General features: G+C 41.7%; 1 protein-coding gene and 1 pseudogene across 1 annotated transcript in view; both read left to right on the top strand.

Annotated features, from left to right (window-relative positions):
• The window catches only part of znf385d (zinc finger protein 385D), a 54,533-nt gene that overhangs the window by 23,259 nt on the left and 11,553 nt on the right, over positions 1-19,721 (top strand). The window contains exons 3-4 of the mRNA XM_071537423.1: positions 4,311-4,418; positions 14,099-14,267. Coding sequence (XP_071393524.1) covers positions 4,311-4,418; positions 14,099-14,267 — 277 coding nt within the window. The remainder of the gene's footprint in view (positions 1-4,310; positions 4,419-14,098; positions 14,268-19,721) is intronic.
• LOC139659206 (tetraspanin-8 pseudogene) lies at positions 8,107-8,805 on the top strand (annotated as a pseudogene).

Raw genomic sequence — 19,721 nt, 5'->3', positions numbered from 1 at the left:
AGGAGGCCTACAGGCTGAAAACTGTTCAGTATTTCTCAAGACAAAAAGGAAAAATTCTGAAATCTGAATCTGAAAAATTACACATGATAATAAATTTGTATAGAAGGAATGTTTTTTTTCCTATCTCATCTCGTGACCCCCTGGGTGGTCCTGACCCCCAGTTTGAGAACCACTGGCCTAAGGAAGTGTGTGTATACCACTGCAGGCTTGAAAATGTACATGTGTGATGTGATTTGGCGTGTGTGGGTGCGTGTGTGTGATGTGATTTGGCATGTGTAAGTGCATATGTGTGTGTCTGTGTGTGTCGGGGGTGGGCTATGTGTGTGTGTGGCTGTGTGTTGCTCAGGCAACATCTCAGCCCCCAGCAGGCGTGGTCGGTGTGGAGTGTGTGGCGCGGTGGGTGGCTGATGGGAGCAGCGCTCAGGGAGTAACGCGTCCCTGGCACCGCAGCTGCACACCAGGCCCAAACACATCATGTTTCAGCGCTGGGAGGGAGTGAAATGGTACATGACAGGGGGATTTCTTATAAAGATGCACGGAAAGATGCTCGGGAGGTGGTGGAATTACCCGACTGAATTGTGGGTAATTTAGAGATTCTGCCAATAATCACAGTGGAATAAATTCAGACGGAGCATTTTCAATCCCTTTTTCATACCTTTTTATCCATTGATAAATGATATTTCCCCCAAAAAATAGTAAATTCTCCCCTGATCGTTTTGCTGGGTTATGTCATTTCAGCCTCATCACTACATATTACATTCATTTCACTGTCTCCGGCATCTGTGCCGGACTCCGGCATCTGTGCCGGAGTTGGGGTGAAATAACATGTTTCTAGCCCAGTGCGTGTTTCTAGTAAGAGGTCATCCTTTCTGCCGCGGCCCAGATGTTTTTAACTGGCGTTGGCTCTCCGGCGCTCAGGCCCTGGTTTCCCAGCAGGCTGCAGTGTGTCTGGTTCTCCGCTGTAGTGTTTCCCCTGCCAGGGAGCCGCGCCAACTCCATGTGTCATCCTCCTCTCTCTCCCCAAAAACTTGGGTGAGATTTATAATGGAAGACTGTTGCGTAACATTTTCTTTTTCTCCCAATTCAGCAACAAAGTACAGCAGGGCAAAGGCAGAGAGTCCCCCGGCTCAGGTAGCTGATGCCGAGGCTTCGGTGGTTTTCAGGGTGAAGGTTGTATCTTTCTGCCAGGCTGCACATTTCAGTGTTCATCACCAAATGCGTTTCAGCCTGAGAAGTGGCCATTACCGGGTTCTAGCTTTCTGACATTGCCTACGCATTTAGAGGAATGTGTTTCATAACGCCATCCTCGTGCATAACAATCAATACAACAAAAGAAGTGGTGTAGGTGCAGGCAAACCAAATTACAGGAGGGTTGATGCTGGGGTTAGACCGATATATTGAGCCGATATTGGCCTTCTATTAACCTTCTGACATCAGCCGGTCAGTCGTCCAAATCCGTTATGATGGAGGTTCCTCCCTGACCACAGCTACATTACAAGTTTTCCTTTTTTTCTTTGCACATTTTAATCATTTAATTTTTCGGTACTTTTTTCTGTGAATTTATTCTTCAGTTAAAGTTAGTGATGTATCCCAGAGTTTCCTCTACCACTGAATAAATGAGGTGGGTCGCTCTGCCTTAAAGAGCTGCTAACCCTAACAAAATTTCATTAGTCTGGGTTAAATGCTGTTTCAGAGAGAGTAAAATACACAAGGGAAACACTGAATCCTAATTATTTGGCATGAAAATGGCCAAATCTAAAGATATTATGGTATACGATATTGGCTATCGTTTGCTTAAGTCCAAAAATATCAGTATCAGTCTTCAAAAAGGGATACAGGAAAGTTTTTCATGTTCTCAAAACCACCCAAACAAATTGAAGATTTGTTGTTCTGAGATTAAATTGGTAATGTTTATATACACTCAAGGCAAGCAAACTCTTTAAGAATTCAGAATTCAGCATTTCAACTTTATATAGCAATGTAAATTCAAGCTCTCTTTTGTCCTATGTGCAAATGTACTTTTGTGGACTTTAAAATTCAGGCAGCTCAGTAACCATGTGGCTGTACAATCTGTCCTGATATTGTCAGTTTGTGAGTTTGGGTCACACCTAAAAAACACATCTCCCAGCAGACAGGCACCTTGTCTGGGGTTAAACATATTCTGTGTCTAGACACACTGTCTACACATTTCCTAAAAATAAATAACTCCAATTTTTTTTTTTTAGATCAGAGGTCTGCCAGGAAGCAAGAAGTGCTTGATTTGGTGTTTCACTGGACTAAATCTGCTGCTGTGCTGAAACACCACGCCATTCCTCAAAACCTTTTATGTCGAGTGTCTCAGTGGATCATGAAAATGTCTCAAAACTCTCACCAAGGAGTATTTTGTGATCCTGTGTATTGTCTGTAAACATGAGCAATGGGAGTGATTCATGCAAGACTCCCTTCCTTTGGTGTCAGCTCTACTGCCGCCATTTGTTTTGCTGTATAAGAACATTTTATTGTCACGAGGGTTTCATTCCTAATCCCAGTATATTCATTTTGGCAGAAATCACTGCCTGGATCCAGTCGATGAAAACCATATTGTGAACAAAGGACTTAAAGTGGTAATCCTCGAGAGTCTTGTCTGTTTTTATTTTGCCTCCATCTTCATCTTCATGTTCATTGCTGTGTTGTTTCTGCACTTCCCAAAATGTCACGGGTTATTACTTTAAGATAGCTACCCACTACTGAAAAAGTACCACAGTTTTAATGTGCTGCTATTAATCATTTTGTAAGAGAAGATATCACTTCTTTTCCAAAGGTGGATATTAGGGCTGGGCGATATGGACCAACAATACACAATATATATCTCGGTATTTTCTACGAAGTGGGCTAAATGTTCAGTTGTAAGTCAAAGCCACATGTGAGATGTCACAAGCACTTTTATTAAAACAAGACTGTGATCAAAATAAATTGCAAAGACAGGGTTTCCTTCCCTGTTTTAAAATATACAGCTGCATGCACAATATATCAACATGTAAATGAAAAATTATATAAATAGCCTATATCAAATAAAAAGTGCTGGAAAGACAATTTCATGTTCCTTCCACCATTTGAGAGGATCTGTATCACTCTCTACACTAACTGACTGTAAGTAGCTTGAAATAGGGCTGGGCGATATGGACAAAATCAAATATCACAATATTTTTGACCAAATACCTCGATATCGATATTGCGACAATATTGTAGGGATGACTATTGGTGCTTTCACAAAATATTTACACAATGCGATTTTTGATAAATAATCATCAGTAATGTGGATATAATGACTAAGTGGGTAAAGGCAAATAATAGAACAGCTAGAACAGTCTGGTAAATTCAGATAATCACTTTACTATAATGCAACCTTTAAAACCAGGAAAAGGCAACACTTATGCCATATCACGATATTACGATATCCAAAATCTAAGACGATATCTAGTCTCATATCACGATATCGATATAATATCGATATATTGCCCAGCCCTAGTGGATATAACAGTTTAGAATGAAACTCTTCCTATCTATCTCTGCAGTGACGGTATGATTTACAATTCCACTCACTCAACTGTATCTAAAACCGGAAAAATAATGAAAATGGTTTCAGTCCAACTAAACAACATCCAGAAGAAAAGTGAGCGCAGCGCCTCTGAAACTCTGGGATTAAACCGCCCACACAATGCCTGCACCTTTCCACCTTTACCAGCCAAGTGCTGCCTATTGAGTCTCTTTCTCCGCGAGGCAGATGTGTTTGTTCATTCCCAAAAGCTTTGTCACCAAACAGATGGGGGTACATACCAAACAGGCCAGCAGTGAAACAACCAGCTCCATCACAGTCTTAAAGAAGAAAATGTATATCCTCACCGAGTGCGTCGTAGAGGGCTTTTTATTTACACTCTTATGTTTTTGGGTGAATCATCTCCGGCTGGAATTAAGTGGGCACTCTGAGGGATTTTGATTACAGCCATTGCAGTAAAAGCCTTCAATTTGAAGGCCAGCGGTACATCCCTCGAGTGCGGAAACAAGGAGCTAATTCCCCATACGTCTGCGTTAGTGTCGGAGCCAGAAAGTACCTGTTGTGGCTGAAGATAGATGCCCGGCTTCCTAGAAAGCTCTGGGCAAAGTGTCCTCTCTTTACAGCACAGTGAGGGATGGAGGAGCGAGGCTGATTTACAGGTCGGCTTTAGCGCTGTGTCTTAATTAGCCTGTACCACCTCCCTCCACACATCACCCTCATACCCTCTCTCTCTCTCTCTCTCTCTCTCTCTCTCTCTCTCTCCCCTCTCCCCCAGATGGACCCGGTGCAGAAAGCTGTTCTCCATCACACGCTCGGACTCCCACCCTCCGCCAAGAGGAAGCACGTCTCCTGCAGCGTCTGCCAGCTGAGGTTCAACTCACAGGTGAGCAAGTTTCTTTTGAAGAGGAGCGAAAGTTGGAAAGGCAACCCCCCCCCCCCCCCCCCATAGATACACATGGAAGAGGTGGAGCTGAGCAGAAAGTAAACAGGAAAAAAACCCTCACTACCTCCCTGCAGACTCTCAGATTCACACATATTAGATAGAGATTGTTGGTGCACCAAATTTAAACATCTATTTTGTATTTTGGTTAAACTGCTGCGGTGTGAGCCATGTTGACTTTTACATATTTGCCTTTCTCTGCTGTCAATCTGTTATTTGGAGGAATAAACTTCATATAAAATGGTGTAAAATACATATGAAATTACAAATTAAGTGAGAGAAGTCTCATACAAAGTTCATCATCAATATTTTTCTTGTAATAATGACACTTCAATATACATTTGTAATATAAATTCTGCACCATGGAGCAGGAAATGGCAGAAGAACTGGCGCCAGGATGAAGTGACTGAGGGGGCAGTTAAAAATGGCGATGGGGCAAATCTTTTTATATAGTAAAACAGTAGGTTATCATCCTGCTATGCCTATTTCTGCATTTTTTTCATCCTGCGGGTGGCAGTATAGTTGCGTTTTGACTAGATACGAACAATTCCCTACCTTACCTTTTCCATGTGTTTGTGCGTCATGGCCATAATATGAAATAGGAATTTGGGGCAGATTGCCAGGTCACCACCTAAAATTGGTCTGGTGGTAGGTTTAATGAAATTCATTGATTTAAACATGCAATAGCCTCTAAATAACAACAACACAAGAAAGACTACTGTTTCAAAATCAAATAATAATTTTATGAACGATTAGATGACTGCTAAAATCAACAAAATAATAGCCAACAGCGTCATGTAAAAAAGTAAAAAAAAAAAAGATGATCAGATCGTTTTTGTCTGTATTTCTGCTCATGCCATGCAGCGCTCTCAGGAGCTGCATGGCATATAGGGTACATAAAATTTAAACTGGGGGGGTGGCGCCGGGCCCGTCTGGATGATTGGGAAAATGTTTTTGAATGACAAATTAGAAGTGTGTGATCCTTCGTCTTCATCTTTGCCCGGTTGCGTGGTGTGAAAAGATTCTCAGCGGGTCGTTTAGTGTGAACGACCCTCGTCTGGCAAGATTTGAACAGTCTTTCAGTCTGACCTAGACTTTAGATTAGAGTTTGATTAGATCAGATGAAACTTGAATGATGCCGGTGGGGAAACTGGGTTGTTGGAAGCAAAACATAATAAGATACAGCAAAGAAAACATATGATTGGATATAATAGAGCAAACGAGGGGTATTTAACATAACCAAACTAACAATTACAACAGTAGAATATATCAGTATAGTAAAAATATATGGATGAAAACAAGGAATAACACAGTACAACAGATTGAGACAAAGAAAAATGAATGAAAAGTTTGGAAAAACACAATATGAAAATTTATGGATAGACATTATAGTATTTTTCTCAATGAGGACGGGCAGTCAAGTAATTTTATTTAATTCTACTGAGTCACAGGAGGATTCGACTCAGAAGACACACAGTAGATATACTGTATGCATCCAGTCTGGGTTTTGGGTCGAGTGTGACTCAGCAAAAAGTTGATAAAAATGCACAGTGTTGGCTGTTGTTTTGCTACTACTGCAGCAAAAACACACAAAGGTTTTGAGCTTTGTCAGACGGATCAAGAATCCCGACAAAGATCCTCGCTGGATCAAAATGTCTGTGAGGTTTTTTTTGTCACAATAAACAGTGGAAATGCAGCCATTAGTGTGTGGGGTTTTATCAACTTTACAGGATCGGACAATAGGCCGGCACAAATACATGTGGTTCCCGAGGAAAGGGTCTTATCCATTACATCACTTCCTGTCCGTCTTATACAAGATATCCAGTGGTACAAGAAATTGTGCCTCGGTAGTTACCTTTCTGCACCCTGCTGTGGTCGCACAGATGTCTGGTCTAGGCTGTTCTGGACACAATGGCTTTATTTACAAAGTGAAAAACAGCTTTTCATGTCAGTTGGACACAAATCAATGGCCTCTCAGTAGAAACCCATTCAAATGGGAATGAGTTGCCATTTGCTTTACAGTGGAGAGTGATTGTTGACTCTTTGACTCAAGTGGTGGCGGGTGTTTTGATTTGTTGAACAGTGAGAAGTCTACAGTCTGAAACCACATTGTGTAAAAGCCTCTTCTTGACAAAAGATATTGGTATTCAGGGTATGTGCTTGTGTACTATTCTTTACATTCATCCTAATCAAGGCCTATGACACTTTGATTATGGTAGGACTGCTGTCTTTTTCTCTGTGATCACTGCAATATGCGTAATGCCTGCAAAATAGATTATAGAAAATAGGTTGTATTAAATGTGATACACAGTCTTGGTTGTGTAAACTACAAGGCATTACTGCATTCATTACCTCATGCGTCCTACAATATATTCTAATGAAATGCACTGCATTAAAACTAGGTTTCTAAATGTAACTGATGGGCTACCAGATGGGTTTCGATTCCCCCGTATCTAATTTCCATACTATTTTGAAAGTAATCAAAAAAAATACAATTACTGCTATTGCTGGATATTGTTAAATCAATAGCATTACTAAATGGCAATGTCATAGCTATTTCATTAAGGAAGTAATCAATCCATTTCTAACACTGAATGTGTCAGTGATTACTCAAAATGAGGTTATTATGTCTTCCGCGTTGAAGACTATCTCGGGATATTCATTGTCCGTCAGCCATTAATTTTAACTCTCCATTAGAGAGATAGAGCCTCTGTTTACCTGTCAATCAACTCTCAGCACCGTGTAGAGATGGGGAGGTCTAAAATGCCCTCGGGGTGTTTTTTTTTTTTCATCCAAGCCACAGAAATAGCTGAAGTGTGTCTTCATTTGCACGAGTGACAGCTTATCATAATGTCAGACTGGCAATGCAGAGTCCAAATGACTGAGGGAGGAGGCAGAGCAGGAGGCAGGAAGGGCCTGGTGTGTTCTGCTCAATACTGATCCATCCTGCTCTGTGGCAGAAAACAGAGGCTCCGTTTGGAAACCAGTTGATGAGCTCAAAAAGAGAAGAGCCTCTTTGTTTTAAAAGGTTTTGAGATGTTTCTGCTTTACTAGATTGTATGCACATGAGTCACATTCATGAGTCAGGTTCATGAACTAGATTCAAGCCTATAACATGTTGAGTCTACTCTAATAAGGGGACAAGCTTTATGACTTTTACGTTTACATTTGGTGCATTTAGGGGCCCTCTCTTTATCTTTTCACTTGTGTTTTTGCAACCCTCTAATTTGCTTATTTACTTTCCAGGCTGGTCATTTCTAGGAACTACATTAAATACATTTTCCACTTCCCGTTCTTTTTTCCCTCCATGCCATTTCTATTTGGTGAGAATCGTTGCGTTGCACGGCTGTTAGTTGCAGTTGGTTGTTTTGTCCACCTAGAACTAGAACTCCCCCCCAGGTCAGTATTCATTGTGCTCTGGTTTCAACAAAGAATGTAGCCCCTCTCCCATTGCAAAGGTGTGAACACACCCCTGAAAACACTTGAAAGTGGGTCAGCAACTTTGATTGGTAACCAGCAAATGAAAGGCATCAAGTGTTCCCTCCCACTCCGACCACTCCGTCTTAAAATATTTAAGTGCTAGCACCCAGCGGCACAAAGACATTCTCCTTGTCTCCAGTCTGGAAGGATGATGGCGGTCAACAAGGTGATCAAATACCTGCTTTTTATCTTCAACCTTTGGTTCTTCATAGGTGGAGCCATTATTCTTGGTTTTTCTGTACACATCAGGAGCAACAAAGCAGATTATCAGATCACTGATGAACTTCTCCCTGCCGTAAACCTCTTGGTTTTTATTGGTGCCGTCACTCTGGTTGTTGGCTTCCTGGGTTGTTTTGGAGCGTTCCGAGAGAGCCGCTGCCTGCTGGTCCTGTTCTTCCTGGGCCTGTTCGGCATGTTCCTCGTGCTGCTGGCGGTGGGAGCTTTGGGAGTCATAGCAAGAACTGAAGCTGCCCAGGCGTTGGTGAAGGTAAATATGCAGGCGCTGCTTCCACTGAGTGAGCAACCCAAGGAAATCCAGGAGTCGTTTCAAGAGGTGGAAAGGACCGGGAAGTGCTGCGGGTTTTTCAACGGACACGTGGACTGGGGCAACAACTCGACGGTGGTGCCCAACTCCTGTAACTGCACCGACACGTCCAGCAACTGCACGCTTCTGGACGGACGCAAAGTATACACCACGCCGTGTGTAACCCATGTTATGACGTGGATGGACAGAGTGTCGGACACGCTCATGGGGATTGCGTTTGCCTTTGCCATCTTGATGATTCTGGGCATGGTTTTCTCCATGGTCCTGATTTGTCAGATTAGAAAACGTAAGGACAGCGTCATTTAAAATGTTCCTCACCAGATCTCAGGCACAAAGGAATTGGCTGGACAATAGTGCTGAAGGAGAATTCACAATAACAGACTTGATCACACCTATTTTGAAACAACAGCAGTTTTCTCATTTTTACGATGTTCCTTTCTATATTACATGTTTTTGAGAATGAAATGCTGTCTTTTTTATTCTTCTTAAAGTGTGTATGTTTATTAAACACACACTGGCTATGATAACTTCTGTCTTCATGATCAATTATTCAGCAATGCAATAGCAAACGTGCTGAACAAAAAGGAAGCAAAATTGTCAGAATCGGTTAGAATCCAGTGTTTCTACATTACATCAAACATTTATTCTTAGACTAGCAAATCACTATTTCATACTTAAACATTTACTCAGTGCTGAACCGACCTCAGCAGCAACGGTCTATCTGTTTATGCAAGAATTACATTTGATGTAAATTATAGGGGGAAAACGGCATAAACATACATGATAAAAGCGTCTGCATTTGGCTGCAGGGGGTGTGCCTGAAGAAAATATTCATGAAAAAAATGTATTTCCGCTGTGGTTCTCTATTGAAACAGACAATAGTCAGATCATGTGTGTGAATCACAAAGAGGAAGAAGCTGCATAACATTCCCTCCCATGATACCTGATCCTGATCCTTCCTTCCTCCTCAGACACCGAGACTCCCACTCCCATTCAGTGTTATGGGTCAAAACAAGGACCAGTATAGTTTCTTTGTTGTCGCTGGGGTCTACACTTACACCCATAACATTGTGAGTGTGTGGCTGGGTGGGTTTGTGCATGTATGTGTGTGTGTGTGTGTGTCTGCACCAGTGTTGTGGTAAATAAAAAGGAAGGTAGACGCCTAACCTCTGGTCAGTAATCACTATAAGGCAAACAACCACCAAAAATCAATAATACTTCCAGCCATGCATTATTGTTTTTTTCCCCCCTTAAAAACCCTATCCTTATATAACTTAAATCAGTTTTATACCACTTGCTACATAATGCATTCTGTGAAACTAGGTCATAAAGATTTATGTCAGGCTAAAAATGGTGGGTAAACTCTGTTCTACAAATAAAAAGTGGGCAAACTATTCTAAGAACAAAACAGTGGGTAAAGTATTCTACAAATATAAAGGTGGTTAGACTGAGTTTAGGTGGATTTACCCTCCGTTACATCCATTGTGTGCAAATATATGCATGTTGTTGGCCTAATTTCCTGATGATATAAATGCATGTTTTATATCTTTACATGTACAGCATTATATATACATGTGAATTCAGTAACAAAAACTAGAGTTTGATCTTTGAATTAACAGCTTTAAGGCCAGTAAAACTTCCTCCTTGTCAAGCTGTTAGTCAGCTCTGAACAGTCCTGCCCAGCAGAAATGGTCTGTTTGTTTATGGAAGGAATTGGTCACAGCCTCATTTAAATCACATTGAGTAAACTGAGTAGGAGGCCAAAACGGCATGTTTTTATACTGTAACACCCACTCTCCCCACACACACACACACACACACACACACACGCTCACACGCCCCCCACCCTCGCCCCGATACCTAAACATTCTCCTCCTACAACCTCTTAGTGCTTCAACTCAAAACAATGACCATTCCCACGTGGTAATTAAATGTTCATGCATGGGATTTTTCAGTTGTTTCCCCAGTATTCCAAGGTTTCTGGACACACAGATTTCATTCATTTCAATTGCCTATTTCCCGTTTTTCTGTCTTTTTTCCCCTCTTCTCTTCTCCTGTTTTGTTGTGTTGTCCTGATCACCTCCCTGGATGACTGCAGTGATTTAAAGCACACTGATTTTCCCTACAACATACAGTTAAAATAGTTTTATTGGTAGGTCTGTGTTGGTCAATTGAACTTATTCCCACGGCCATTTTGAACTTCTGTTACATTCGGGGTAGGAAATAAAATAGCTTTAATTCAACACAAAAAGTGAGGATTTCAGATAGACAAACAATGATCGAATTAGCTTCCAATCTCAGAAACAAGAGTGCTTGAATTTAACAGGGAGGTTAGTTAGCTTACTAGCTAGCTACTTGCTAGCTACCTAGGCTAGATTCAACATGAATCTCATGAAAAGTCATGAAATGAGCACAAACTCTAAAATGTAGATTGACGTGCTGTGGACACGAATTATGTGAAAATTACGTTCTTCCACCACAAACTGCATTCTGTGACAATAGACCTTTTTCACAAACATGGCTGCCGTACTTCCGCAGGGTACGGCTCAGTTCTCACATTGCCAGCAATGTGAAAAAGCCAACTTTATGTCACCCATAACTCTGTCTGTGATCACTTATTTTGTGTTTCAACTTAATGTATAACACAATACAGGTGTCGTCACTGACATACCTTTCTGTTTCTGTTGTCAGATGACTGCACCACTATAAAAAAAAGTTATTTGATCAAGGCTCACAAAATGCTAACAGTACAGATATTAGCGTTAGCCTTGGTTAGCCAGTTAGCATTTTGTGACCCTCCATCACAGTTACTTGTGCAGAACAGAAACAGAAAGACATGTCAGTGACAACACCTGTATTGTGTTATACATTATGTTAAAACACAAAATCAGTGATCACGGACAGAGTTATGGGCGACATAAAGTAGATTTTTTAACATTGCTGAGAACCGAGCTATAACCTGCGGAAGTTCGGCAGCCATGAAAAAGGTCTGTAACACAAATTGGACAAAGCATTTTCAGCTGAAGGTAAAGTCTAGGCAACTAAAACAACTTGGTTAAGGTTAGGGAAAGGCTTTGGTCAGGGCTAGGTTTAGGTTTAGGGTTAGGTATAGGGTTTAGGGTTCGGGTTAGGGTTAAACTTTAGCTAAAAATTAAAATTTCACTCACGGTATAAATTTCCTTTGTACTAGATGGGAAACGCATCGACCACCCCGACCACAACACCCTTACTTTCCACTGTGCTACCTCATTGTGAGACTACTTCCTGTTTATAGTCGTGCCTCCCTCACTTAGCCGCTTCGTGCTGGGAACACAGAATTTCAACACTTCCACACGTAATTTGGTGTTAACAAGATGTGTTCATTTCATGTATTTGTGTGAGATCAGGTTGGCTAGATTACAGTAGCTAGCAGTAGTGGGCCGAGTACAGTATATTACCTTTAATGTGACTTATATTCCTCTGGATATAGGTTTCTACTACATTTTTCTGTGAAATGATAAATGTTTGTCCAATTTATGACATTTGTATGATGTGCATTACAACAGCTGCTGTGGGCTACTTCATCTACTATATATAGGGTCTACCACCCCAAGTGTGACATATGTTTAAAATGGTTGCCATGGGAAAAAGGTCCATTATAAACACTTCAACATATCCAAGTCTTAGTAAAATGGTGTATATCTACTATATGCTCTTTTTGGTGAAGTTTATGCATAATCTACATTTTTAAACTCTGGGTAGAGTAGTAAAAACAATTAGGCAACACATTTGTATTTAATGTAATGGCAGGAATATTTAATAGAGGCACAATTAACATTTTAGGCATTTAGCTGATGCTCTCATCCAGACTGATTTACAGTGCCAGAAGGAGGTTGTCGTGCTCAAGGACATATGATGGACACATTGGGATTTAAATTGTGACCTTTCAGTTACAGGACAGCCTCTAACCATTAGACCAACCGTGCGACTCTGGTTTGTTTGAGGTTTGTTTGATGTCTTTTTCCCCTCACAGAGCATCTGGAAAACAAATGATTTCTCTCCTAGCTTTAATCATGCATGTGTCAGACTTGGAGTTCAGGCAATTCTTCCACATCATTGCTCTAATGAAAGATGAATTATGGTCTTAGTTGCGTTAAACACCCATCCATATCACCTGTGACTCATGACAAAAACATAGTTAATGGCTCTGGTACCTGGAAAGCGATACACAGGTCAAAATGAATAGTTGCATACCAGAACAAGATATCCACTATTGACGCCTACTCTAAAAACGAATGCTGGAATGAAGGTATCATTATGGAAACACATTTACAGTATTTCACCTATTTCACCACCTTTGCTTATGAAATGTTAGAGCTACTGAATGATTTTCAGGTAACTTTTTTTCTTTTTTATGTAAACAAATCCCTTCAAATATACTTGTCTCATTTCATTAACTTGTTACACACACACACACACACACACACACTACATGGCTTCTGGTACACCTTTTCAATTTGTTAACAAATTACCCGGTGTTCACAATCAATATTGTGAATATATTGGAAATATCTAAGTGATGTACACTCTACACAATATGCTATGACAGTTAGAATATGAGATTGTGAGCTCATTTTCTTACAGTCACAACAATCTGTCCAGCGCTGATGCAGTGGACACTTTGATTTTCTCACAAGGAAAAAAAAAAAAAAGTTAATAGGAACAATGCTTTACTTAATAATGTGGAGAATACTAACTAGAATGGTCTCTTTGTCCCAGTGGTCTTTAGTGAATCCCCCGCTACGGCTCGTAAATACAGATGCTTACTTATGTCTTATGGGGATGTGTGGTTGGTAACACTTATTTATTCCAAGAGGCAATTGCATTCCTCCTGATACCTTCCTCCCTGCCACAGGCAAAGTGTGCGAGGAAGTGTGTGTGCGGCGGTAAACAAGGACAAGTCAAAGTCTTTGCATGTGTCCCAGTTCTGTGTGCCCGCATGAATCTGTTGTGAAGGTGAATCGTGGTGCCGCTACGTGTTCGGACTTTCAAAACCCACACGCCCCATAAATTAAACATCACAGGTCACAGATATTCCAATCACAGGGATCCGGATATTATTTTTTAATAATGGGAAAAGAAATGATTGACATGAAGATTTCTTTGTTGTTTTTTCATGGACATTGGTTTGATATCTATAAGGGTCTGCATGGCCTTAGAACAATAAGAGTTCATTTCCAAAATGCTGCTGAATACATACATATCTTTACATATCTTTTTGAAAAGAAAAAGAAAAAACAACAGTGCCTAGTTATTCACGATATATATCTACAATATAGAGGATCCAGTCTGTGAAACTGCTGTACCAACTATGGACTTATGTTACATAGCTTCCCTTGAAAAGTACTATAATCTGTTTTAATTCTGTGTTATTAATGATTCATTTTTTTTCAACTTGGAGGTACTGAAACAAGGCCTATCAGCTGTCTACTGCTAATTATGTTTAGTCTGTTTCATTTACTCTGACATGTCTTCCTCTAGTTTTCATTTTCAGTTCTGGCCCCGAGTTCAGCTGGTTTTCCCCGCTTTAAATTGAGCCTGTTATTTGTCCTCCTCACAGAGCCAGGCCTTGGCCCACTATAAGGGGACCAAACATGCCAAGAAGCTAAAAGCCCTGGACGCTCCCAAAAGTAAGCTCAAAGGCTCAGTGGTCACCAAGGAAACCGCCAACCAGGAGATCGCCAAGGGCATCAACACTTCGCAGGTCCCCAACGGCACCGACAGGAAAGGTGGGTCTTCTTTACTGCCTGTTGTAAACTCCCAAACACACAATCTTTGTTGTTGTTATTGTCTCTGTATACCTGTTGTCCTTTGCTGAGAGTGAATGCTGAATATATTAGATTCCACAAATCATCTAGCTCCAGTTTTAGATTTGCTCCGTTGCACGATTTGGTTCAGAAGTTGGAAGGACTCAAAGTTGTTGATGACATCCTTGGGTTATTTGGAGTCCCACAATGGGTCGTTGACATATGAGTGCTCACATAATGAATTTTAACTTTGCGTCTACCTATTATGCCATGTTTAATTAAATTTTTGCCCATGTGCATTGCTGTATGCTGTTTGTGTTTGTGTATATTCATGACGATGCGGCCAGGTGTCTGCTGAAATCTGGTGATATTGGCCAGGTGTCTTTTTAAAAAGGATTCTCAGCGGGACTACTTCTTAAAAAAAAATACCGTTGATTAAAAAGTAAATAAAACTAACTTCAACTTTCAGCGGCAGACGAGAACCAGGCGCGGATTATCTTCATCGATTCATCTACCCTGTTTCACATCACATCGGTTCTGTGGAGGATAACCGCTTTGGCAATTCAAACCGCTGCTGAGAAGCCTTCCTCCTCCCTGTCTCCTCCAGTAAAATATACTTTAAGCTGCCTATTATTATGTCATGAAATTGGCCCAATGAAAGTCTTTCCCTTTTACTGTAAGAATAGAAGTTTTTAAAGGAATTGGAAACATATTGAGCCGTCGCCCTCTGGGATTAATTTCTACCTCTACCCATGTACTCTTCCAACGTTCCACAAGTATTTAAATTAGGAGCACATTTCTAGAGCGCATACCATGACCTATTTTTTCAGTGCTCACTGCTGGATACAGTACCTATTCACACTTACTAAAAGACTGCTTGAGGTGTAAACACTACATACACAGCGCAGCCGACTTGTTTATGTCAATTACCTGAGAGGTTACATGCAAGGAATTTGAATGTCAGCTTTTGGGGTTACATATTTTAATAAGGTTAAAAATGTTTTTAATCTAGCAGGTACAACATGAGGGAAAAAAATCAAAATCACATTACATGAGCAGTCATGAGATAGCTATGTGATGAATGAACAGATGAAAGAGGAACCTCTAATTTCATATATTTCACCTCACAGTGGTCATATGCTGGTTTGCACCTAAACTTCCTTTTAGTAGAGCCATGGTTAGTTACTTGACATTTACCTAAAGATGGCAGACATAACATTTGCACCCATAGTGGAGGTCAGCTCTCTGGCAAGCTGAATGCATTTCTAAACATAGAACTATTTAAAAGAATTAAATAGACATTGTTAATTTTTGTGCTATTTTTGGCTGATTGTTAGCTAATGTAGCTAACCACCACTGTCTTGTAAACACATCTACATTACACACTAGCTATAATATCTAGTAGAAGCTAGTGCTTGGCTAGGTGTTGCATGTTAACATTGACATCTGTTGCTTTGCTAAATTAGCTTGCTGGCTAGCTAACAAAGCTAAAAACCAACTTAACCAAGCTGAGTCATCTCAAGCTAGAACCCATAATGCTTTGCAGTAGAGACATCAACCAGCAGGGGCAGTTTCCTATGCCACAACAACCTAAATTTGGAAAAAAAATCTACCATATCTGACTATTCACATTTACATCCTGAATGGATCTACATCCACACCTCATCAATCTTACAGGTATCTAGCTCTTTTTTTCTTGCCTGGGTTCTAGGCTATATATTTAGCCATTATTTGTGAACAGCCAATTCACCACTTGACCTCCATGATGGAGACACCTGAGGTTGCTAGGAGATTTTGCAAAGTGTATAAATATAGGCTATGATATAACTGTCCGTTGTGCTTTTTCAGGTGAGCACCTTTGTATAAAGCTAGGATGTTAGAGGAAATAGCGGTGTGTAAGAACAGGTTTGGGGTTTTCAAAAGGGCGCCTGGTATCGCAGAGGCTTAATTGAGTTAGTCTTATGAAAACTAGAAGGCCAAACAGTAAGGGCCCAATTCAGATCTTGGCCACCGCCCTTAGATCCTACCTACACTTAGATCTGCACTACCTTGACACTGAACATACACTTAGGCCTAAGAAATATTACACAAGGGTTGAAAAAAAAAAAAAAACAGACCTCAGAGACCTTAAACAACAAACCATCAAACACAATATCGCCAAACAGACAAATGGCTATTAATCATTTCACTGTTCTTAAAAAAAACACCAGCAACATTTCCACACCATCTCGCTATCGTGTCTACAGTACGTGGGGGCGGCGGTTTGTCACAAGTGGCACTGGGTAATGAATATTAATGTGCTCAGATGTCAGAAGAATTAATTGGCGAGGCGGGTAAATGCTGCATTATCTGCAAGGCTGAAGTATTTGACGGTATATCAGTGGCGGAGAACTCCCTCTAATGAAAAGCGGAGGTCAGGGAAGAGTAATGGCTGTACACAGAGTAGGTAGAAACAACAGGGAGGCGGACCTCTGTTTGCTTTTGCAGAGTGGGCTCTCAATGGCTTTGTTTTGCTCTAAAACTACTGCTTACTTTATTCCAAAGCACAATATATTCATGTTGGGAAAAAACATAACGTAATTGCTCATTCTTTTTCAGAATTCCACCTGATTGCTTCATCTAATATACAGCTGTTTTGTAATGAAAGGTCTACGGTTAGCTAATTACTTCATTAATAATCCATAGTGAGTATTACTGTCATTTTAGTTAGTGTGGGTGCCACATTTTCCATATGGTGGATTTTTAGGGTTATGTTTGGTTTATTATTTGAAGAAAAAAACACTGTAAAAAAAAAAAAGAGAGATGGAAGCAAATACAAACTGTTGAAGTGAGACGAGGAAACCTAAACGGGCTTTTGAAACCATCTTACCCCACTTAATGGAAGAAATCCATTGTGGAATGAAACTCCTCAGTCAGATTTCATGAGTCCATCTGCTCAGAGCGGGGAGGAAGACGAGGGGAATGTTTGTGTTGATGCGTAGCCATACGAAGAATGCAAGAATGCAGAGACTCGGAGTGATGAGTGTATCTTCGAAAGTGTGTAATCGCATGGCGGATTACACTATAAAATGCACCGAGCATTTGCGTTCTTCTCTTTATTTGTGAACTTGTGTGTGTGTGTGTGTGTGTGTCCTGAGATGGACAGCTGGCCACAGCAAGATAGTATAGATTAGCCCGATGACTCAGCGACCGCCTGTCAAAGCTTGTGTGTGTGTGTGTGTGCGTGTGTGTGTCCTTACACCAGTGCCAGAGAGACAGAGAGATAGAGTAGGGGGAGACAGAGAGAGGGAAAGAGAAAGAGAGAGGGAGAGAGAGAGATGCCCACAGCACAGCCCGCCATCTCTCAGTTCCAGTCCAGTGCCTGAGGAAATGTACCCTGATATTAGCTATTAAAGAGCAGATTGTCAGGGGAGCCATGCCAGCACTGACAGCAGCTGCACAATGGAGCGGGCTGCAGGGAGGCAGGAGGCTAGCTCCGGCTTGTTCAGCCATCACCGGCACCACAGTCTCCCTCCTCAGGTCTCCCTCACCGGGCCGACACCCTAACTACCCCCCCCCACTCCCCTCCCCTACCCAAAAAACTGCTTTTGTGCCTCAGTCCCGTATGCGCTGGGTTGGAAAAATCCCTTACAGACGGACATCAGAGGCAGCAACAAACCTGATGAGTCGGTGATTAGATTGGCTCCCATACCTGCGCCGAGCTGCAAATGTCCTCATTTGTGGGGATTTGGGACGGGGATGAGAGGCAGCAGAAACTCTCCAACAGAAATTAGGTTTGGATCATTTGCTTTCGGGTGAAATTGGAAAGAGATAAATCAGCGTCGATTCAGATCCACGACTCCTGCTGCTGTAAAATATCTGAGATAATTTAGCGTTTTTTTTTTTTTCCTCAGACGGAAAAAAGATAATTGTAACCGTCGATGCGCACTTATTTGTGAATGCTAATTTTTCACCTTATCAATCTTTTGTTCATTGAATATTCAAATGTGACTCTGTTCGTTGACCTTTTCTCTTTCACTCACTCTCACTTCTGACATTGGGGGGTGAAAAATGGAATTTGTCAGAACTCAAGAGCCTTGAGGGATTTCTGTCCTTTAAGTTGTGACGGCGTATAATAGAGCCCAATCATTTTAATTAAAGAGCTTAATCCAGCATCATTGAGAAAGGTAATCAGATCTCCGGGGAGCCTTGTGATTGCCTGAAAGCCTAAGTAGAGTGGAAGGATTTCGCGAGCGAGCGCGGCGCTTCTGCTCTATCGCCAAGGCGAATCTCCGGGGAGAGTCGGGGGGGAGCAGGCGGCAGACAAAACGGAGGGGAAGAAAAGGGGACGGTCACCTGTCTGAGAGGGTCGCGGCTACCTGTCCCGCTCCGCCGCGCTCTGATTCTCTCGCTCTTTTGTTTTGCGGTCGCCACTCCCAACCCTCTCACTTTCTCCCTCTCCCCCCCCCCCTCCCTTCCCCTCTTTGTAATTGTGTCCCGTTCTCGCTTTACTCTCTTTTGACTTTATCTCCTCTATTTCCTCTCACCTTCTCAGGTCCCTTGCCTCCCTCCCTCCCTCCCTCCCTCCCTCCTCCTACCTCCCTCTCTCTCTCTTTCCCTTTATTTCACAGACGTTTTTGTTTTCCCTGAACGTTCATTTACCCTTCCCTGCCCACTCTCGCTTTCATTTAACTTATCCCTTCCCCCCCCCCCCGAGTTCTATCTCCCTCTATCTTCCAATCTGTCCTCTTTTATTTTCTTCTTTCGTTACCTTTGCTCTCTTTTCCTCTCTCTCCCTTCTCTTCCCTTTACTTCCTCCCTCAATCTCTCTCTCTCTCTCTCTCTCTCTCTCTCTCTCCCCTTCCCACAATGCTGTCGTCCCCCACTCACCCACACCAACTTTAGATTGATCACAGTCATTACCTCCATTAATGAGAGGGGATTGAGTTCTTAACTGGGCCTCGCAGAGCCAGTTAGGTCACAGTGACTGGGGATATGGATTACTGGAGGCTTCCCAGAGTGGAGGGCGTCCTAGGCCAGCCAAAGTACACTTTAATCACCTGCCCTTCCAACAGCAAATGGCTCTTTAATGGCATCATGGTAGATGGGTGCACCGCGACGCAAGGGCAAATACATGCATGGCTTAACATGGGATGGCCTCGCCAGCCAGACCTTGGAATGAGCAGCTACATAAAACCTTTCTACTTCTCCCTCAGCTCTTATTCATTTACCTCACACTTCGTTATCGCACAGGATTATTCCAGGAAGACAGGAGTATTTGTTATTGTCAGAGGACTGCGGCTCTGAGTCCTGCTCTCCTTGCTATCACCTTCTTGTATTATAGGTGATTAAGGGATTTGAAGTAATGACCCGCAACGTTTTCCGATAAATTAATGTCAATTTTGCTATAATGATTCACCCTTTACCCAGTTCAGGAAAGCTTTCCCATTTGCTGAT

Source organism: Centroberyx affinis, unplaced genomic scaffold (assembly GCF_046629955.1).
Source record: "Centroberyx affinis isolate AG114_WGS23_722 - 3 ecotype Tasmania unplaced genomic scaffold, CSIRO-AGI_Caff_v1 ptg003043l_1, whole genome shotgun sequence".
NCBI classification, from domain to species: domain Eukaryota; kingdom Metazoa; phylum Chordata; class Actinopteri; order Beryciformes; family Berycidae; genus Centroberyx; species Centroberyx affinis.
Note: the sequence above shows the minus strand (reverse complement) of the source record. Positions and strands in the feature narration are given on the sequence as shown.